At 38.3% G+C, this 23,487-nt stretch overlaps 1 protein-coding gene across 1 annotated transcript in view; it reads left to right on the top strand.

Annotated features, from left to right (window-relative positions):
• Window positions 1-23,487, top strand: part of THBS4 (thrombospondin 4) — a 56,776-nt gene that overhangs the window by 10,868 nt on the left and 22,421 nt on the right. Inside the window, exons 3-4 of the mRNA XM_045847883.1 lie at window positions 20,271-20,518; window positions 23,378-23,486. Coding sequence (XP_045703839.1) covers window positions 20,271-20,518; window positions 23,378-23,486 — 357 coding nt within the window. The remainder of the gene's footprint in view (window positions 1-20,270; window positions 20,519-23,377; window position 23,487) is intronic.

Here is a 23,487-nt window from a genome sequence, read left to right as displayed (position 1 = left end):
GTGTAGCCATGAAGACTGCAAAGACTAGGTTTGCCACTGAGCAATCTGCTTCTACTCTCACACTCTCCAAGTCATCTTACCCATAGTGACCTCATTACTATTTACAAAGCATGATAACTTGGATCAAGTTATGCCTGACACCAGAGACCTTTTGTGGCTTCCCATTCCAAAGTAAATAAGGCATAAACACCCCAGCTGCGCAATCCAGGCTTTCCACTGCATGACCCCCAACCAGCCTTTCCAGTTTATCTGTCCTTCCAACCCTCCATGCAGCCATATCCATCATTTCGATGAACCAGCTCCTATTCCCCAGACCCATCCATGCTGTGGTTCCTTCTCCATCCTTGTGCTCTTGCCCTCTGCTCCCCCTGTACTCATCCCACACCATTCCAGACAGCAAAATCCTACACATGCAAGACCTGGCTGAAAATTTTTCTTAGACCTTTCCTTATTTGACTTTGTATCTCTATGGGAGGCACTAATCTTAGTTTGTCTTATACTTGAATTACTTCCAGGTCTTATTTCCCTTAAATAACCTTTGTGATGAAAATAAGCATTTTACAGAAACCATCTTACTGAATAGAAGATATGGTTGATGCTTTTCTAGTATCTGGCACAGAGGCAACTTTCCAGTTAGTATCCCACCTTTGAGTCACAGTTGAAAATGTTAACGACTCTGTCACCATGAATACAGCTCTAAGTTGCTCTTGCTTTCAATTGCTGTCTCTGAAGTGGGGATGCAATAATAGTTGCTTTGCAGGTTCATTGCAAGAAGTGAATTATATAAAGTATAATAATACTTTAGACTGAATCTCAATAAGAGTGTCAGGTTCTTCTAGAAAGAAGGAAAGAAAAGAGGAGGAGGAGAGAGGGGAAGAGATAGGTATCCCTCTAAGCAACTTCCAAAGATGATTTGGTGAATTCTTCTTGGCTTGCCTTGATGAAAGCTTCCCCTTTTAGAAAAAGCAAATGAGAAGAACTGCTTCTTGTGTTGTTATTTTACTTTTTTTCACTTAAAATTTACACTCAATATTATTTGGTTAGTTTCAGGTGTACAGCATAGTGATTAGACAATCATGTATACTTTACAAAGTGTTCCCCTTGAGATTAAGAAAAACAAAACTTGTAGACACAGACAATAGCATGGTGACTACCAGAAGGAAAGGGGGTGGGAGCTAGTAGAAGAGGGTAAAGGGGGGATAGCTAGTGATGGAAGGAGACTTGTCTTGGGGTGGTGAACACACAATACAATAGACAGATGATATATTATAGAATTGTACACCTAAAACCTATATACTTTTATTAACCAGTGAAACCCCCAAAGTGTTCCCCTCAGTGTTTCTAGTTCCCACCTGGCACCATACGTAGTTATTATATTATCATTGACTATGTATTTTCTACACTGTACTTTATATTCCCGTGACTATTTTTGTAACTACCAACCTGTACTAAGAACAGTCTTAATTTGATCTCCACAGAAGAACAACTTCTTGGTGTGGAAATGAAGGGAATTCCAAGACTTCGCAGCAATGACTGGAGAGTTAGTCAAGCTCCTAAGCCTAAGCGCAGGGGATATCAGACAGTTTAGGGCAGTGGTTCTGAAGGCTGTGAGCTAAAGGGAGAGATGTAGCTTGGGAGAGATGGAAGAGTTTAAAAATTAGAATTTGGAACCCAATAATGATGGGTAAAAAATGAGGTGTCTCAAACATTTATAATAATATTTATGGAGCCCTGATAATGTACCAGGACTGTGTGAAAGGCTCAACACTCATTTTCCCTTTTAACTTTCACAATATTCTTATTCTATGAGCTCAATTTTAAAGTGGCTGTCTATAGAAAATGAAAGAATTTTAGTGAACTTAGGAAAAACCTCCTGTGGGGTATGTTATTATTCATGTATTTTATGATTACCTGGAAAAGAAAGCTGGGCTTATTTGAAAACAAATGGGTTTACTAAAAATGAATCATGCCAACTTTTTATGTAAGTAAAGTTTCTAAGCTGATAGACCAAAAAGATGCTGTGAGCATAATGTATCTTGACTTCAGAAAAGATGTTATTAAGTTGCTCATTATACCTTTCTGAATAATATTAAAAGAATGAGCTTGATAAATAGTACTGTTAGGAGTTGGGAAGTTGCCTTATAGAAGTATTAGGGTGTTTTGACAAGTCTCTATCTTGGATATTTAACTGTTCAACTTATTAGTGACTTAGACAGTATTTTATCATGTTTGTAATTGGCACAAAGCTAGAAAAGATAGCTGAACATACTGGATGCCATGATCAAGGTTTATAAGGCCCTACCAGACTGATAAAATGTGCCACCATCAGTCAGATGAAATATAACAAGAAAAGGTGTAAGTCCACCACCTAGGAGTGAAAAGTAAATTGCAGAAGTACAGGATGTGTGAAATCTATCCCAGGGGTTCCATTCAGCAACATTAAGAACCAATCAGTGTTGAGCACAGCGCCTGACATAGTAGTTGCTCAAAAATGTTTGCTGATTGAATGAACAAACAGATACAGTGGATGTGATGGATTTAAAAAGTTCCTTAAATTATAGCTGTGTTAATGCATACATGTGGCCAGATAAGGGAGCTAATATAGTAGTCCCACTGCACTTTGAATTATCTAGGCCACATGTAGAATATTGTCTAGTTCTGGACACATTTCACAGGGACACTGACAAGTCAGAGATTACCTTGAGAGTCACCTAAACAGCACCCCTTTGGACCCCACTTTTTTTTACCACATCATCAGTCAAAAAGTTAAAGGAACTGGAAAAATTAAAGAGCCAGACTGAAGACATGAGATAAAAGTTGACTTAAAATATGTGAAGAATACCATTTTGACTGAGGATAAGACTAAATCTATCTGTAGTTCTGAAGAGGAAAATCAGGACCCACTGGTGGAAGCCAGAGGTCAGAGGAACCAAATACTAGCTCTGTATTAGGAAAACCTTGGAGAGAAATCCAAAAGTGATATGGTTTTCTCCACAAAGTAGTGGGTTCCTTGTTATTGGAAATGTGGTGGGAGAGGCTGCATTTGTATTGAGGAAATTTGTGAAGTGAGATATTAAGCTGGATGACTCATATCCTCTGGCTCTTCTAAGGCTAGAGAGATTCCATGGGCAAAGGACCTGAATGACATATATCCCATCTGCTGGGGTCCGAGGTGTTATGGATGAGATGAGACAAATTCATGGACTACTGAGTCCTGTGGAGGAAAAGGGACGGCTTGGCTTATCTCTCAAGAGGAGAAAAAGCCTCAAAGTACCTTGGCCACCCTCTCAAGAGGAAAGCACCTCGACCCTTGCCTTGACAAGCTTTTATTGTGTTCAATTTGCACAGGAATACAGGGTGTATACGTAAGGCTCATCAATCATTGTCAGGCAGTAATGATTAAACAATAGATAGCATTCAAAGAACTCTGAGGGCTTATTTTAAGTCAGGGTCAGATAGTTAAAGGGCCATAAAACTTTGGGGAACAAATTCACTTCTGTGTGGACCCTTATCATTTAAATTGAGGGTATTAGTGAAGTAGGTTTCACAGGATTTTATGCATTCTTTCTTAGGCCTGATCGTCCTAGGGAATCTGCCCTTTCCAGCACGGGGCTGCACCCACCTCCAGCATTGTTTCAGGCTTAAGTCAGGTAGGGGAAGTAAGGCAGCCAAGAGATTAGGAGACTTCTTGCAGACAGAATGAGGACTCAGGCTATGTCAAAGCTGAGGAGCGAGGATCCATTAACCCCTTTTTCTACAGCCCCCCAAGTCCTTCCATGAGGGCCTCTTCACAACCATGCCTATCTTAGGTTGTCCCTCTTTTGAGGAATCTTACCCATCATTGGCTATCCAGTCATCTGCTCTGGGCCAAACAGGGTAAAGAGAAAGGGGGCAGAGGTGGTGCCCCTATAAGGAATATACACTTTGTCTCCTAAGTGGCTTATGATCCCAAGGTCCTTTACTCAGCCTTAGCCATGGGGGTTTACAGCTTCTGAAACCAGGCAGAGAAGTTCCCAGCACCTGAACAGACACTTCTCCAAGGACATACAGAAGGCCCAAAGTCACATGAAAAAGTGTTCAACATCACTAGCCATCACAGAGATGCAAAATAAAACCACAATGAGATACCACTTCACACCAGTCAGAATGGCCATCATTAATAAATCAGCAAACAAGTGCTGGTGAGGCTGTGGAGAAAGGGGAACCCTAGTGCACTGTTAGTGGGAATGCAGACTGGTGCAGCCACTGTGGAAAACAGTATGGAATTTCCTCAAAAAACTAAAGATGGAACTGCCTTTCAATCCAGTGATTCCCACTAAGAATCCTGAAATACCAATTCAGAAGAACCTATGCACCCCAATGTTTATAGCAGTGTTATTTACAATAACCAAGTGCTAGAAACAGCCTAAGTGTCCATCAGTTAATGAACAGATCAAAAAAACATGGTACATTTAAACAATGGAATACTATGCAGCAGAAGGAAAGGAGCTCCTACTCTGTGACAGCACGGATGGAACTGGAGAGCATTATGCTAAGTAAAGTAAGCCAGGTGATAAAAGACAAATACCATATGATCACACCTATAAGTGGAACCTAATCAACAAAATAAACAAATGAGCAAAATAGAACCAGAGACATTGAAATAAAGAACAAACTGACAGTGACCAGGGGGAGGGTGATAATGGGGGAAGAAGGGTAAGGGGCAAGAAAAGGAACATGAATTGAGGACTCGGCACAGACAGTGAGGGAGGGATTTACTGTGGGAGTGAGGATAACAGGGTAGGTGTGAGCAATGGGGAAAAAGATGGGACAACTGTAACTGAACAATAAAAAAAAATTGCAACTCTCTTCCTATAACATGACCTTGGGATTCTGTGCTTACTGCTTTGCCACTTACCAGATAGTTGTGTACAGTGATGAGTCTCAATTTTTCAAAATATAAAGCTCTCTGCAGATGTTCAATATAATTCCTGTGCTTCCTTTCAACAGATGATTCCTTTGCTCTGTGTGTGTACATACTCTGTAAATTTTGCATTTGTTCAAACCACTTTAAGAAAATTTTGAAACACACAGATTACATTTGTCATGTCTGGGAGTCACCCAGAGTACTTTCAGGAAAAGCAATTTGATGATTTACTCTTTATATATATTTCCAAAGCACTAAAGTTACAAAGACCAAGTGTATAGGGCATAAAGATAAATAAGCAAAGGCAAACAAGAATATCCATTGCAAGAGACACTAATGGCAAGAAGGCTTTTATAAAATGTACAATTATTTAAAAAGAAGAGGAAAGGTTGACACCAATGGCTTTCATCATATATTTAAAAGTGTGAAAGAGCAAAGCCATTTGCCAAGCAAAGTGGAAAGCCCCAGACTAACCTTCCGAGTTTGCTGCCCGCAGGACAGGTCACTCCGAACTTCTTGGCCAAGCAGACAGAAGATCATCATTTCAGTTCTTTACAGCTGGCACGCTGCCTTGTGGCTCTGACATCCAACACATCGTAACATTTTTGACTACCAGTTCCTTTTATCAAAACAAGCACCTTTTGAAAATTCTTCCCCAAGATAGAAATATTACAAATCTTTATTGCATGGGTTTGCTTTTTCATCTCCTGCCAGTCACTGAGATGGTATTCGATCAGGTCAGGCTGCATAGCTCCTGTGTCAGGCTGGTCCCAGGCATGGGAATGAAGCTGTGAAGTCAGGCCCCAAACTGTCAAGTACACAAAGATGCTAAGTTTAGGAGGGAAAGGTTTATATAAATAAACCTGTAGAAACTGTTCCCTACATTTGAAAAACTCATGGATTATAATATCAGAATGGACTCATGAATACTCTATTTTATCTATTTATTAAAGTAAATAAATAGTTGTATTTGGTACTCTCAGATGCTATGGCATGTGGGGAAACTAGTAAGAAATAGACTCCTGATACCAAAAGTTTATACTCTGGTAGAGAAGATAAGAAATAAACACAGATATACCAATACCTACATTTGTACAGCAGTTTATAATTTTACATTTTCTTTTTTTCTTTCAGTGAATTTTTTTTGCTTTTTGTTCTTTTAATTATTCAAACATTTTTCAATTACATTTTACATTCAATATTATTTTGTATTAGTTTCAGGTGTACAATATAGTGGTTAGACAATCATATACTTTACAAAAGTGTCCACCTGATATTTCTGGTACCTGGCTGTCACCATACATATTATTATAATATTATTGGCTACAATATATTTCCTATGCTGTACTTTGCATCCCCATGACTATTTTGTAACTACCAGTGTGTACTTCTCAGTCTCTTTGCCTTTTTCACCCAGGCCCCCAACCCTTCTGCCCTCTAGCAACCACCAGTCTGTTCTCTTGTATCTGTGGGTCTGGTTCTGTTTTGTGTGTTTATATTGTTCTTTAGATTCCACATATGAGTGAAAACATATGGTATTTGTCCTTCTGTGACTGACTTATTTCCCTTAGCATAATACCCTCTAGATCTACCCATGCTGTCACAAATGATAATATTTTTCTTCTTTTTATGGGCAAGTAATATTCCACTTATGTATGTACCACATCATCTTATCTACTCATTCATTGATGGGTACTTGAACTGCTTCCATCACTTGGCCATCGTAAATAATGCTGCAGTGAACATAGGGATGCATGTACATGTCTTTCAAACTTGTGTTTTGGATTTCTTCAGATATATACCCAGAAGTGGAATTGCTGGGTCATAGGCAGTTTTATTTTTAACTTTTTGAGGAATCTCCATACTGTTTCACATAGAGAATGCACCAATCTGCATTCCCACCAACAGTGCACGAGTGCTCCCTTTCTCCACACCCTTACTAGCACTTCTTGTTTGTTGATTTATTGGTGATAGCCATTCTGACAGGTGTGAGGTGATATCTTATTATGGTTTTAATCTGCATTTTTCTCTGATGACTGAGTGATGTGAGCATCTTTTCATATGTCTGTTGGCCATCTGTATTTCCTCCTATGAGAAGTGTCTATTTAGGTCCTTTGCCCAATTTTAAATTAGATTATTTGTTTTATTTGGTGTTGAGTTGTACAAGGTCTTTTTAAGTTTTGGCTATTAACCCCTTATCAGATGTATCATTGGCAAATATCTTCTCCCATTCAGTGAGTTGTCTTTTCATTTTGTTGATGGTTTCCTTTGCTGTGCAAAAACTTTTTAGTTTGGTGTAGTCCCAACTGTGTATTTTTTAGTTTCCCTGGCCCAAGGAGATATATCAGAACAAAATATTACTAAGAGAAATGGCAGAGATTTTACTGCCTTTGTTTTCTTCTAGGATTTTTATGGTATTGAGTCTTAAGTTTAAATTCATTTTGAGATTATTCATGTGTATGGTGTGAGAAGGTGGTCTAGTTTCATTTTTTGCACATATCTGTCCAATTTTCCCCAACACTGTTTATTGAATAAATAGACCATCTTTACCTCATTGTATGTTCTTGTCTCCTCTGTCAAATATTAATTGACCTTAAAGACGTGGCTTTGTCTCTGGACTCTCTATTCTGTTCCATTGATCTATGTGTCTGTTTTTATGCCCGTACCTATGGTTCTGTTTTGATGACTATGGCCTTATAGTATAGTTTGATATTGAGCAGCATGATTCCTTCAAATTTGTTGTTCTTTCTCAAGATTGCTATGACTATTTGGAGTCTTTTGTGGTCCATATAAAATTTTTGGATTATTTGTTCTAGATCTGTGGCATATGCCATTGGTATTTTGATAGGAATTGTGTTGAATCTATAGATTGCTTTGGGTAACATGGACATTTTAACAATATTAATTCTTCCAATCCATGAATACAGTGTATACTTCTAGTTATTTGTATTTCCTTCAGTTTCTTTCTTCAGTGTCTTACAATTTTCTGAGTACAGGTCTTTGACACCCTTGATTAAATTTATTCCTAGATATTTTTTATGCAATTGTAAATGGGATTGTTTTCTTAGTTGCCCTGATAGTCCATTACTGGTGTATAATAATGCAACTGATTTGTGGATATTTATTTTATATCCTGTTCCTTTACTTAATTTATTTATCAGTTCCAGTAGGGGGGTTTTTTTGGTGGCATTTTTAGGATTTTCTATATACAGTATCATGTCATCTGCAAATAATGACAATTTTACTTCCTTTCTGATTTGGATGCCTTTTATTTCTTCTTGGATTGCTGTGGCTAGAACTTCCAGTGCTATGTGAATAAAAGTGGTGAAAGTGGACATTACTGTCTTGTTTCTGATGTTAAGGAAAGTGCTTTTAGTTTTTTCCCATTGAGTATGATGGGAAAAAAACTAGGTTTTTCCCATATATGACAAATTCTGGGTTTGTTATATTTAAATATGCCCCCTCTAGTCCCACTTTGCTGAGGGTTTTGATCATAAATGGGTGTTGGATTTTGTCAAAAGCTTTTTCTATATCTATTGATATGATCATAGATTTTTGTCCTTCTTTTTGTTTATGTGGTGAATCACATTAATTGATTTGCAGGCACTGTACCAAACTTACACCCCAGGAATGAATCCCACTTGATCATGGTGTATGATCTTTTTAATGTGTTGTTTGATTTGGTTTGCTATTATTTTGTTGAAGACTTTTGCATCTACGTTCATCAGAGATAATTGGCCTACAATTTTCTTTCTTTATAGTGTCTTTATATGGCTTTTGAATTAAAATAATGCTGGCCTTGTAAATTGAGCTTGGGAGTCTTCCCTCCTCATGAATTTTTTGGAATAGTTTGAGAGTGATAGGTGTTAGTTCTTCTTTGAATGTTTAATAAATTTCTACTAGATAGCCATCCAGTCCAGCACTTTTGTGTGCTGGGAATTTTTTGATGACTGCTTCAACTTCATTAGTTGTAATCAGTCTGCTCAGATTCTCTGTTTGTTCTTGATTCAGTTTTTGGAGATTTCATGTTTCTAAAAAATTATCCATTTCTTCCAGAATGTCTGATTTGTTAGCCCATAATTGTTCATAGTATTTTCATATAATCTTTTGTATTTCTGTGGTTAGTTTTGCATTTTCTTATTTGACTACCACTGAAAACAAAATGAAGTCAGAAAGGCAGTTAATTGCATTTAGAAGACACTTAGTAAGTGGACATTTAGTAAAGTGGGCAAGTCCAAGGTCACATAGCTATTGAGTATCTGAGCCATAAATGGAATCTGAGTCCTGGAAATGTACATCTAGAACAGTTTTGAGAAAGTGTTATGGGAATGGGAATGAGGCAGATACCTTTCGACCATGGGGAAGAAGGAAGACTTCAAGGAATAGGGTACATTTGAGTTGGATCTTGGGTTCAGATGTGTAGCAATCATGGAGCACACAGGAGAGCTATGGAGAACATTCCACACATAAAGAAAAAGATGAGGCAAGCTGGAAAAAGAAAGGGGTGAAAACCCAGAACAGATTGTACAGTTTGGCTGGGCTTCAGCAGCAGAGAGGGTCAAGGAAGTGATGGGAAGGTTGGGGTCAGTGCTGGGATAAGGAGTTTAGACATTATTGAGAAACCACTGGGGAGCTATTGAGGGCTTTTATTTACTTGCTTGTATGTTGCTTTAAAAGGCAATAACTTGGTCAGAACAGTCCTATAAGAAGCTCCAGCTGTCAATCCAGAAAAACTGCAGAAAAGTAGGAAGGTAAGTCAGGAATATGACAAAGAAACCCAAAGATGGAACAGAGTAGAGGCAGAAATGCCATTCAAAGATCTTCAGCCTTCTGTTCTAATCAGATGTGCGGAGTCCTTCATACTAGCCCCCAGAGAGAACCAGGCGGAAATCACCAAGCTAACTTGTTTCAGCTATTTGACGAATGAAAAGGGAGCAAGAGAACGGAATGTGCCACAGCTGAAGAAACAGAGTTGTACCCAGTGACTGTTTTCCTGAGAACGGTGCTCCTGGGTGGTGACGGGCAGAGGTGTGGTGGACCCAGGAGAAGGCTGCTCCCCCAACCTCAGGGCACTGGCTGTGCTGGGCTCAGATAGGGAGAGGTGAGCACTGGGAAATGGGGACCCTGAGAGAGGAATGCTCCATGTCTGTTCTCTCCACTCTGCTGGTGCTGCCCCCGAGAAGGTTGCCCAGCATGCTGCAGGCTCCGGTGCCACAGCTTTAGGCTGTTTCTGGACTCAATATGACTGATGTGAAAATGTTGAGTTTTCTGAGCAGGTGCCTGCCTGCTCTCTGGGGTAGTCTTACTGCTCTGAAGATAAAATAAGTATAGAAGCACTGAAGTAAGGAATTTGCAATAAAAAAGAAAAATGAAAACGGGCACCATAAGAGAAATGAGTATTATGGGATCGAGTATGAAGAATGGTGAATGTCAAAGCCCTTGAAAATATTTCTGCTAACAGACATTGTGAAGATGGAAGTTTTCATAGTTCTTTTCCTTTTTTTTTCCTTTTCTTTCCTTTTTTTTTTCTTGCTGTTGTCACAAGAGCTGGGAGCATGAAGACTTTGACGTTTCAGTGTTGCATCGCAGCACAAAGCAAGGCAGAGACACCCTTAAATGGCAGCACAAACACAGTAGTAGGCTTTGTTCCCTGCAATAAATCTTGAATCGCTGCTCTAATAAATCTTTTGTATTTTATATGTGAAATGCTTTCAATGCAATCATTTAATTATTCATTGCAAGTTCATATTTTAACATTTAATATACATCTGTTATGTGTAAAGTACTCCACTAGTTACTAGTTACAAAATTAAACTTAGCTATTCAGTTATAAAAATAAATCACACCCACATGCTCTGGAATGCCTGTTGTAAAAGCAGGCTAGGTGCCCTTGGACATGACGAGAGTAATGAGATATTGAGCATACGTGTCTGCAACCTAACTGAAGCTTGGTGGTCTAAGTGGTATTTTTATTGGCCTGTTAAAAACTCTAGGTATTTGCAAATCTGTTTTAAAAAGTAAAAAAGTAGAAGTTTAAAAAATTAAATGAGTACATATTTAGGTTTACTTTTTCCCTCTTTTGGGTACTGTATATGCCTCCAATTTTTGACCATGCCAATAATAAATTTTAAACAATATTAAATAAAGGGGTAAAAATTCCGTTCTATCCCATATTTAGAACACCTCAAGAATTTTAATTCATGTCTCTTTTCTTCCTTCCCACTGTTTCTTTCTCTTAATATACCATATTTATTCAAGTCTTATCAATGATTGAACTTCAGGAAACATAGTATCATTCTATAGTCCAGCTAGTCTGTCCCACCAAGCCCTGTCAATTCTTGTCTCTCGGTGAGCAAGAGGTGCTGACCACATAGGCAGAAGAGATCTTCTGTGTGACCCCCTGGCACCTCTGTACAGCACCAGACCTGAGGCCATCTGGCCCTCTCCAGCCACGGTCAAATGGAAAAGCCAATCTCGTCAGAGTTTGGAAGAGGTGGGAGCATCAACCTAGAAAATCTGATGTGGGAAAAGTCTTAGTGTTTCACAGTAGGGGCTATTTTCTTGGCAATACTGCCACACAAATAGGTACTCCTGGCTACTCCATGGTGCAGCGCCAAGCTGGTATTTACACTCTCTAGACAAGGTATCTGAGAAAAGATGGTCGGAATTCTTGCTGCAAACCATGCAAACTGATCAGCACATTCTGGGTATATGTGTGTAATTTATTTTTTCACTTTTTTGTGTTCTATAAGTAATGCATGTTTCTTGTAGAAAAATTAGACAATGAAGATGAACAAGGGGAAAAGCACATCATGCAAGCACTGATCACATTAATGTTGACATTATCCCCTTCTAATTTTCTGTGTATGTGTGTATATATATATATTATATTTTCTGAATGAAACTATACTGACTCATAATGTTTTTGCACTCAAATATTGGGAGCGTCTTTTTGTGTTTTTTTAATTAAATGTATTGGGGTAACATTGGTTAATAACAGTATATAAATGCCAAGTATACAACTCTGTAGTGTGCCATCTGTACATTGCATTGTGTGCTCACCACCCAGAGTCCTTCTGTCACCATGTGTTTGACCCACTTGACCCTTGTCTTCCCTCCCCCATCTCCCTTTCCCTTTGGTTAACTAGCATACTATCGCCTGTGACTATGAGTTTTTTGTGTTGTTTGTTCACTTGTCACTTTGGTTTATATCTCACATATGAGTGAAACCATATGGTTCTTGTCTCTTTCCATCTGACTTACTTCACTCTCAAGATCCATCCATGTTGTTGCAAATAGCAATATTTCATTCATTTCTATGGCTGAGTAGTATTCCATTGGGTGTACACACCATATCTCCTTTATTCAATTATCCATCGAAGGATGCTTAGGCTGCTTCTATGTCTTGGCCACTGTGATTAATGCTGCAATAAATACAGGGATAAACATATCTTTACAAATAAATGTTTTCACATTTTTTAGATAGATGTGCAGAAGAGGAATTGTTGCGTCTTATGGTAGCTCTAACAGTGTGGAACCTCCATACTGTTTTTCTTTTTTTCTCCATGTTTATACAATTTTTAATGTAATCTTTATTGTATTTTTCCATTGCCATTTAGTCCCTTATACCCCTCACCCCCTCAGCAATCACCACACTGTTATCCATGGTGACTGTACCAACCTCCACTCCCACAAGCAGTGTGCCCACGAGGGTTCCTTGTCTCCCACATTCTCTCCAACACTTATTTATTATCTTACTGATAATAGCACTGCTAGTAAGTGTGAGGTAGTATCTCATTGTGGTTTTGGTTTGCATTTCCCTTATAGCTTGTGAAGTTAAGCATCTTTTCATGTATCTGTTGGCCATTTGTATGTCTTCTTGGGGAAAGTGTCTGTTCAGGTCTTCTGGCTATTTCTTAATTGGATTGTTTGTTTTGTTGTTGCTGAGTTGTGTGAGTTCTTTATATATTTTGGATATTAGTCCCTTATTGGAGATATCATTTGCAAATACCTTCTCACATTCAACTAGTTGCCTTTTTGTTTTGTTGATGGTTGCTTTTGCTGTCCAGAAGCTTTTCAGTTTGATGTAGTTCCATTCATTTAATTTTGTTTTTACTTCCCTTGCCTTTGAGGCCTAGTTCACAAAAACCAATCTGAGACCAAGGTCCCTAAGTTTAATACTTGTGTTTTTTCCTATGTATTTTATTATTTCAGGTCTTATATTTAAGTCTTTAATCCTTTTTAATTTTTGTTTGTAGTATCAGATAGTGGTTTAGTTTCATTCTTTTGCATGGGACTTTCCAATTTTCTCAACACCATTTATCAGAGAGGCTTTCCTTTCTCCATTGTAAGTTTTTGGCTCTTTTGTCAAAAATTATTTGCCCATATACATGTGGTTTTATATCTGGGCTCTCAATTCTGTTCCACTGGTCTGTGTGTCTGTTTTTTCTGCCAGTAACATATTGTCTTGATCACTGTAGCTTTCTGGTATAATTTGAAGTCAGGAAATGTAATACCTCTGGCTTTGTTCTTTTTTCTCAGGATTGCTTTGGCCATTCAGGGTCTTACATGGTTTTGTACAGATTTTATAATTCTTTGTTCCATTCTTTTGAAAATACCTTTAGGATTTTAATGGGGAGTTCATTAAATCTGTGTATTGTTCTATTTATAATGGCATAGACCTATGTTGATTTTTCCAATACTTTCCATTTTTTTTCCCATTTCTTTATGTCTTTTTAAATTTCTTTCAGCAACACATTATAGTTTGCAGTATATAGGTCGTTCACTTCCTTTGTTAAGGTTATTCCTAGGTATAGTATCCTTTTTGTTGCAATTGCAAATGGGATTGTTTTCTTCATTTCTTTTTGTGATATTTCAGTTAGTGTATAGGAACACATGAATGTTTGTACATTGATTTTTGTACCCAGTAACTATACTCTATTTGTTTATTGCTTCTTACAGTCTTTTGGCAGAGTCTTCAGGGTTTTCTCTATATAGAATCATGTCACCTGCAAAAAGTGAAAATTTTACTTCTTCATTCCCAGTTTTCATGCCTTTTATTTCTTCCTCTTGCCCAGCTGCTCTGGCTAGGACTTCCAGGACTATGTTGAATAACAGTAGCAAGACAAGGGAATTCTTGTCTTGTCTTGTCTTGTAATTTCTCTTTCATTTCTGATTTTATTTATTTGAGTCTTTTTTCCTTAGTCTAGGCAAAGATTTGTCAATTTTATTTACCTATTAAAGAATCTGGTCTGTGTTTCATTAAATTTGTCTATTGTCTTTTTGATCTCTATTTCATTTAATTCTGCTCTAATTTTTATTATTTCCTTCTACTGACTTTGGGATTTGTTTATTCTCCTTTTTCTAGTCATTTAGGGTGAAACATTAGATTGTTAACTTGAGTTTTTCTTGTTTCTTGAGGTAGGCCTTCATACTATAAACTTCCCTCTTAGTACTGCTTTGCTATATCCCCCAAATTTTAGGATGTATTGCTCTCATTTGTCTCTAACTTTTCATCTCTGCTTTTATTTTTTCTTGGACCCAGAAGTTGTTCAGTGGCATGTTGTTTAATCTCTGTATATTTGTGGGTTTTTCCAGCTTTATTTTTGCAGTTAGTTTCCATTTTCATACTATTGTGGTCAGAGAATATGATTGCTATGATTTTAATCTTTTTAAATATATCAAGGCTAGTTTTGTGGGCCAACATATGGTCTATGCTTGAAAATGTTCCAGGTGCACTAAAGAAGAATACATATTCTGTTGTTTTGGAATGGACAGCTCTGTAAATATCAATTATGCCCATGTGGTCTAATGTGTCATTTAAGGCCAATATTTTCACATTAATTTTCTGTTACATGATCTATTTATTACTCTCAATGGGGTATTTAGGTCCCCTACTGTAATTGTCAGTTTCTTCTTTAGGTCTGCCGTAATTGCTTTATATATTTTGTTGCTCCCAAGTTGTGTTGTGTGCATATATATTGAGAAGTGTTATGTCTTCCTGATGTATTATCCCCTTTATCATTATAAAATGTCCATCTTTGTCTATTGTTACCTTTTTAAAATTTTTTCAATTTTTCAATTACAGTTGACATTCAATTTTATATTAGTTTCAGGTGTACTGTGGTATAGTGTTTAGACATTTATATAACTTGCGAAGTGATCCCCAATTAGTCTAATACGTCCAATACCACACATAGTTATTATGATTTTATTCACTACATTCCCTGTGCCGTACTGTATATCCTTGTGACTATTTTGTCATTTCCAAATTGTACTTCTTAATCCCTTCACCTTTTTTACCCATTCTACCAACTCCCTCCTATCTGAAAACCATCACTTTGTTCTCCATGTCTATGAATTTGTTTTTCTTTATTTTAGTTTTTAGATTCCACATATAAGTAAAATACAGTATTTGTCTTTGTCTGACTTATTTCATTTAGCATAATACCTCTAGATCCATCCATGTTGTCACAGAAGGTAAGATTTCATTCTTTTTATTCCACTGTAATATTCCAAGTAATATCCCACTGTATATATACACCACATCTTCTTTATTCAGTTGTCTTTTGATGGACATTTAGGTTTCTTTCATATCTTGGCTATTGTAAATAATACTGCAGTGAACATAGTGATGCATATATCTTTTCAAACTAGTTTTAGATTTTTTCAGATAAATACCCAAATGTAGGATTGCTCAGTCATATGGTAGTTCTATTTTCAGTTTTTTGAGGAACCTCCATACTGTTTTCCATAGTGGCTGCGCCGATTTGCAATCCCATCAGCAGTGTATGAGGATTCCCCCTTCCTCCACCACATTCTCTTCAACACGTCCGTTGTTGATTTATGGATGGTAGTCATTCTGACACATGTACGGTGATATCTCATTGTGGATTTAATTTGCATTTCTCTGATGATTAGTGATGTAGAGCATCTTTCCATATGTCTATTGGCCATCTGTATGTCCTCTTTGGAGAAATGTCTGTTCAGGTTCTCTACCCATTTTTTAATTCAATTGTATTTTTGTCATTAAGTTGTATGATTCTCATTACCTTTTTTTAAATCTTGAAATCTTTTCTGTCTGATGTGAATATGGCTATACTCACTTTTCTCTCAATGCCATTTGCTTTGGGTATCTATCATCTTCCACCTCTTCACTTTGAGTCTGTGTTTGTCTTTGTAGCTGAGACGGGTTTCCTAAAGGCAACATATAGTTGGGTCTTGATTTTTTAAATCCATCTGTGTCTTTTAATTGGTGAGTTCAATCCATTTACACTTAGGATGATTAGTGATACAGAGTCATCTCCATTTTATCTTTTTGTTTTCTGATTGCTGTATTTCTCTACTATTTCTTTTCTCTTGTGTTTTTGCCTGCTATTTTAGTCTGGTGGTATTCTATGATTTTTTTTATCTCCACCTTCTCTTTTCCTTTTTAATGTTACATGTCTCTGTTCTAGATTTTTAGATGGTGGTTGCCATTAGGTTTGTGCAAAAATAAATGTTTCATACACAGAATAGTCCTTTTGCTTCTGATTGCATTCTATCTCCACTCACCCATGCAAGTTTAGTCCTTTCCTCTTCCTTATTGTTTTTTGTTGTCACGTATTACCCCTTTTTATGCTGCATGTTCATTTTCCAATTGCAGAAGCTATAATCTTTTTTGATGTTTTTATCACTTTTAACCTTTGTGTTATATTTAAGTGTTTAAACCCTATTCTAAAAAAGAGTGTGATTTCCCCCTTCTGTCCATTTTTGTCATCTTACAATTTTGTATTCTTTTGTCTTTTTGTTTCAGGTAGAAGGGCTTCTTTCAATATTTCTTGTATTTTTAAATATTTTATTGTTTATGCTATCGCAGTTTTTCCGCTTTCTTCCCCATCATACCCCTCCACCCAGCCCATCCCCTACTTCCATAATCAGTCCCCTCACCCTTGTCCACATCTGTGGGTGCTTCATATATGCTCTTTGGTTAGTCTCCTCACCTTCTTTCAGTCTGTCCCCACCTTCCCGCCTCACCTCTTACAGCTGTCACTCTATTCCATGATTCTGTGCCTCTGGTTCTATTTGCTCATTAGTTTATTTAGTTCATCAATATTTCTTTTAATGCAGTTCTTGGGGTGTATATTCTCTTAGCTTTTTCTACAAAAGTCTTTATTTCTCCTTCATATCTAAAGGACTGCTTTGCTTGCTGGCTATTCCTAGCTGGCTATTTCTCTCCTTCAGTGTTTTGAATATTTGATTACACTCTCTCCTAGCCTGTAGGATTTCTGCTTAAAATCCAGTGATAAGCTAACGGGGTTTCCTTTATAGGTTACAGTCTTTCTTTTTCTGGCTGCCCTGGGAATTCTTTCTTTGTCTGCTATACCACACCTTGGAGGAGGTCCTTTTGTATTGACATAATTAGGTGTTCTGTTAGCTTCTTGGATTTGAGGGTCCAGCTTTTTTCATAGGTTGGGAAGTTCTCATCTCTTACTCATTTGAATAGCTTTCTGTCCCCTTCTCACTCTCTTCTCCCTCTGCTGTACTTATTATTCTTATATTGCTCTTTCTCATGGAGTCAGCCAGTTCTAGTCGCATCCTTTCTTTCTTTCTTTTTTTTACTCTCAATTCCTCTCTTCTTTCACCTGAGTCATTTATACATTTCTATCTTCAAGATCACTAACTCTTTATTCCATCTGGTTTGCTTTAGTTCCTAAACTCTCTCTTCTTCATCTCATTTATTGAGTTCTTCAGCTCCAGAATTTGTTTGATTCTCTTTTATTGTTTCGATCTCTTTGGTATAGTATTCCTTTTGTTCATTGATTTTTATCTCTGAGCTCATCAAACTGCCTTTCTGAGTTTTCTTGTATCTTGTTGATTTTTTTTTCTAGATCTGCAATCTTGAATTCTATGCATTTAAGTCTTAATCTTCTATGTCTTTGAGCTTATTTTCTGGGGACTTTTAAATTTTCTTTCCGAAATTCCTTGCTACCTTGGTTGTTCATGGTACTTCATGGCTTATTTCTGTCCCTGGGCATTTGAAGCATTGAAGTCTTTTTGAAGTACTTGTTGCCTTTAACCCATCACCAAATTTATAAGTAAAGGTCTTTCTTTTGTATTCCAGTCAATGATGCTATAGCTCAATTTTACATTTTCTCTTATCTGCAGTACTGGCACTTCTGGGATCTCTGTGGGGCAGTGTCACCTTACCCATGGGGAATACCCTATAGTCCTCCTACAAAAGGTTAGCGTCCCCTCTGTGATGAGGTTGCCTTGGTCTCAGGGCACCACTGCCATGGGGGGTGTGGTGAGTGATGGTGTTCCAGGTCTATGAGTTCCTGGCATTGCTTTCCTGCGACCAGAAGCTGCCAGCCATGCAGCACTATCTGGGGTGTCCCAGTTGCCTCTACCTGTTCTACCATGATGAGTGGGGGAGGTGTAGGCAAGTGGATGTGGGTTCATGCATTTGTGGCTTTTCCCCCCACTGGTTTTTGCCACAGTAAGTACAAGCCACTCTGGCTAGAATGTTGCTTCTGCGCCTTCACGACCTGCCTCCACTGCTGCCACATCTTCTGGAGCTTGGCAGGCTATGGCAGGGTGAGGAGGGGTAGATTCACACATCTGTGGCTTTGTTCTTTTTTCCTCTGGTGATGGTGGCTGCTCCACTGCAGCTGCCACCCTTTGCATTGCTTCTCCACCCCATGCTCATCCTCAGTATGTATCAGCCTCTGGCTTGCCGTGTGGGGGTCGCTACCCAACCCTCTACCACTATCATGTCTGCTGGGGCCATGGCAGGCACCAGACAACCTCGGCAGGCACCAGACAACCTCTGCAGCTCCCATCTCTGTCCCTCTTCCATTCCACCTCACCCACTTGCTCTGATATGCCCACCTGCAGATGTTTCAATGTGTGGATCCCTCAGAGGTGTTCGTGTGTTGAGTAGGGAATCCTTTGTTAAATTATAGTTGTCCAACTTGTAACTTTAAGGGGAGAGGCCAAGAGGTTTTCTTATACTGCCATGATGCTGACATTACTCTCTTTTTGTGTTTTTAATATGCAGTAATTCCACTGCATTCATTTTATGATTATACCATTATTTAAATAGCCAGCCCTCCATCTCTTTTTAGACATACATGTTGTGTCAAATGTTTGTTATAATATTTCTGAAGTGAATATTCTTTTCCATATGTTTGGGTTTTCCCCTTATTATCAATTTCTAGAAGTGGCATTTCTGGGCCATAGTATCTGTACAGCTTCAAGGTTTTTGTATCTGTCACTAAATTGTCCTCAGAAAAGTTATACCAATTTAAAACTGTTCTACCCTGGAGCAGTCAAAGACTTGGACTCAGACCTTTGGAGCTGTAATGATATGTTTACTAGCTTAATTATCTATTGACATTAACACTCAGCCTTCAACCTTGTTCCTAGGATTATTTTTGGTGATGAACTTGTGTTTGACAGTGGTATCCATGGATTGAGCTAGAGGTGTTCCGGCTGGATTCACTAAGCCCTTAGAAGCAAATCACTTTGCTCTTTATAGCAAACCTCACCCAATGGTCTTTACTTCCAAAGGCTCAGGACCCAAGAACAAATTTTAACTCAGGGTTCAATATATTCAGGACAATAATAAAGTAAAAAGCAAGATTAAAAAAGCAGAATTTTAAAATTTGCATGAATTTTGATTTCATGAGCTCAACAAGATGTATGAACAGATAGCTACATGCATAGAAAACAAATAAGCAAACATAAAATAAGGTAGTGAAGTCCCCCCTTTCTCTTTTTGCAACCATGGATACCTTTGATTTTCTAACTGAGCGTTGTTAAATTAAAGATGGGTTGCTGAGGGAATATATGGCAGATTACACACAATTCAATATACTTATAGAGTATACACTTGCAAAGGACTGTCCGTGCCTGGCATGAAATAAGCCACCCTTGGTTTCAAATTTTAGTCCTGCCATTTACTCTGTCCTTGAGCATATTGCCTCACTGTCCTCATCATTAGATTTTCCAGTGTCGTGAGGTTGTCATGAGTAGAAATTAAGTGTTTAAAACAACTGTGGGCAGCACCCAGCATGGTAGTGCTCAGTAAATGGCAAATTAATGCATTCATGCCTTCAGGAGCTGACTTGGATTCAGTGGATTTTCCATGGGTTCTGCTTGCTCACTGTACTTATCACTATCTGCTATTATATAGCTTATTTTCAAATTTGCTACTCTTTTTCCGTCTCTTCATGAGCACAACACGTGCTGGGAATAATGCCTGGCATACAAGATGATGAATATGTGTGGTTCCAGTGACCCAGCCTTGTGACTAGGAGGCCCTTGAGCACAGAACAGCCCATCCCCCTTATCTCATTGTGTATTGATCTGTGCTTGGTTTCAGCCATCCTCCGTTACCTGAAGAATGATGGGAAGATCCATTTGGTGGTTTTTAACAACCTTCAACTAGCTGACGGCAAGCGGCACAGGGTCCTCCTGAGACTGAGCAATCTGCAGCGAGGGTCTGGCTCTGTAGAGCTGTACGTGGACTGCACCCAAGTGGATTCTGTTCACAATCTCCCCAGAGCCTTTTCTGGCCTCTCCCAGAGTCCCGAGTCCATTGAATTGAGGACTTTCCAGAGGAGGGCACAGGTAAGAACCCACAGACCATTCTCTGCAGTGGAAAGGTGAGCTGCCGAGGTTCAGAGAATGCAGAGGCGTGTGCTGAGGCGATCAGTGGATGTAGTTCTGGCTGCATAGTAGAATCACCTGCCAAACTTGAAAAACCACAGATAGAGGGCCCGTCCTCAAGATGATCTGAAATAGAATCTGTAGGCATGGTGCCTAGGTATCAATATCATATTTTGCCATGTATAATGCACACTTTTTGCCCAAATTTTTGAGGGAAAAATAAGGATGTGCATTATACATGGATATAATGATTGCATACCAGGGGTATAATAATGGGTATAACAATCCCTTGCGTAATGTACACAAAAGCGTGGGTGTGCATCATACGCAGCAGCCTACAGTATTTTTTAAAATACTGATTCTAATGTGAAGTCAAAGTTAATAATTTCCGCTTTTGATGGTAAGTGGAGACTGGATACAATTGTAAAGTTGGAAATAAATGACAAAAATTTAAAGACTATCTTAGGATGATAGAATGACATATTTTTAATCTTTCTGTTATTATTTATTATTTTTAATGAAAATTTAAAAGAATGATTGGAAACTACTAAGCAATAGGAATATTTTTCATAAGGTGTTATCAGAACATCCCTAACAAAAAGGACCTTGTTGCCAACTTAGTTCCATGTGCCCTTAAAAATCTGTTTTCTGTGTCTGTTTTCTGTTTTATGCCATGCTGATGGAACTTTTTTCATTATATCACTGCATCTGCTATAGAAATTGCCACATGTATTGTTCTAGGATTGCGTGCTAGGAAATGCTTTGTTTCCTCTAAAGAACTAGTATTCTTTGTCCTTTCCATTAATTATAACTGGCCATAGGTCCTGAATTTTATCTGAAATGAAAGTTAGTGCCAAAGTCAGTAACCGTGTTCATCTGTCATGGTCCATAATATTGTTGTCTTCTAACTCCCGGTTCTCATTTTCCATTTCTACTTTATTACATGTGCCTTACAAGCTGTGCTGTAATGAAGAGGCAGGATGTAAGCAATAATTTCCATTACAGCTAGGAATGCTGAGATGTTTTAGATAATATTTTTTTAAAAACTATGAATCTAATACTAAATTTTGTGCTTGGAAAAGAGGAAGCATTTTTAAGCAAAAATTACAGGAAAACAAAAATCCAAGATTCTGTTTTATTTTGTTTTTGCAGATACACACACATGCACACATCTATTTAATGTAGATTTAAATAAGAGAGAAAGATTAATGAGTAGAGAGATATGCTAAACTTTATTTTTTGAACCCCCCTAAATACCAAAATAATCAGAATGAAAGAAATTATTGCACTCGTCATTTCAGAAATTAGCATCTACCACCACATAAGTCGATTTCTAAAAGCCTGGAGTCAGTCATGACAAGGTCATCAGAAACTACCCTTATGGAAAATTTCTCAAAAGTCCCAGCTCCTTGGACTATCAGCAAGGACCAGAGTGCTCTCTCTTCAGCTACCTACTCGTTCAGTCAGTCGATTAGTCAGCAGATAAGCACATTCTAGGCATTAGGGATACTGTGGGGGCAAAACAGTCACGGTCCGGCCTCCACAGACCTGGAAGTACAGTGTCCAGCACACTGTCTGCTACACAGCACATGTTGAATGCATCTTAACTTAGCTAATTAAAAAGTTGAATTGCCCTTAAAATCCTTAGCATACCTACTTCTAAACTAAAAATGATGGTTTTACATTGGCAGATAACAATCTTTTTCTGTCCTTTATAGACATCATAATGGATATGAGTGAAAGTTATAAAATTAAGGGGTGAGGAAATTGACTTTGTGACTAATGATGAATGATTGACATCACCCAGTAAAGTAAAAACCTGAGGCCAGCTACCTAATAATCTTAGAATATCCTGTTTATTTATTCTCATAAACCAAGAAAATCAGAGAGTTTTCTAAAACCTGGAGCCAGGACATCCTAAAAACAATGTTCTTTAAAACTGGAACAAATAAATAAAATATTTACTACAGTCTACACTCCATAAACAAATTCTAGATAATTCTCTTTTTTTAAGATTTTACTTACTTAATTTTAGAGAGAGGGGAAGAGAGGGAGAAAGAGAGAGAGGGAAACATCAATGTGTGAGAGATACACTGATTGGTTGCCTTTCACATATCCCCAACTGGGGACCTGGCCCGTAACCCAGGCACATACCCTGACTGGGAATGGAACTAGCAACCTTTTTGGTTCTCAGGCTGGCACTCAATCCACTGAGCCACACCAGCCAGGGCAAATTCCAGATAGCTTTGTTTTTTCTTTCTTTTTTTTTTTTAATTGTTGTTCAATTAAAGTTTCCCCGTTTTCCCCACATTACTCTCCCCTGTCCTACCCACCCCCACCACACACATTCAGTCCTCTCCCCCACAACTGTCTTCGTCCAGGGGACCTTTATACATGTCCTTTGATGACCCTTCCCCTTCTTTCCCCCAGCTGTGCCCCCACCTGCCTTCCCTCTGGTGACTGTCAGTTTGTTCTTTTTTTCCATGTAAATTCCAAATAATTCTTAAGAGGCTCCTTGCCACAAAATAACTGTTTGCCAAGAAGGAAAGAGCCTTTCTTCTTCTCAGAACTGCCTTCATGAACTCTCAGACCAAGTTAAATGCCGGCATTTTCCTCAGCTCTGGCTAAAACTTCTATAGTTGCTTCAGTAAAAAGGATAGGGCTGGCAGACTTTAGGAAAAATGCAAACCACAAAATTATATAAGATGTCAGGGTCCAAGTGCACAGGGCTACTCTGTTATGAAAGTTGTATGAATATGCAAGCACATTGGCTTTTTGAGTGGCATCAGCACTGTGTGGTATGAATCTGATTTTTTCCAGGACTTTTTGGAAGAGCTGAAGCTGGTGGTGAGAGGCTCGCTGTTCCAGGTGGCCAGCCTGCAAGACTGCTTCCTGCAACAGAGCGAGCCCCTGGCCGCTGCCAGCACAGG

Source organism: Phyllostomus hastatus, unplaced genomic scaffold (assembly GCF_019186645.2).
Source record: "Phyllostomus hastatus isolate PE091 unplaced genomic scaffold, TTU_PhHast_1.1 phas_contig_58, whole genome shotgun sequence".
NCBI classification, from domain to species: domain Eukaryota; kingdom Metazoa; phylum Chordata; class Mammalia; order Chiroptera; family Phyllostomidae; genus Phyllostomus; species Phyllostomus hastatus.
Note: the sequence above shows the minus strand (reverse complement) of the source record. Positions and strands in the feature narration are given on the sequence as shown.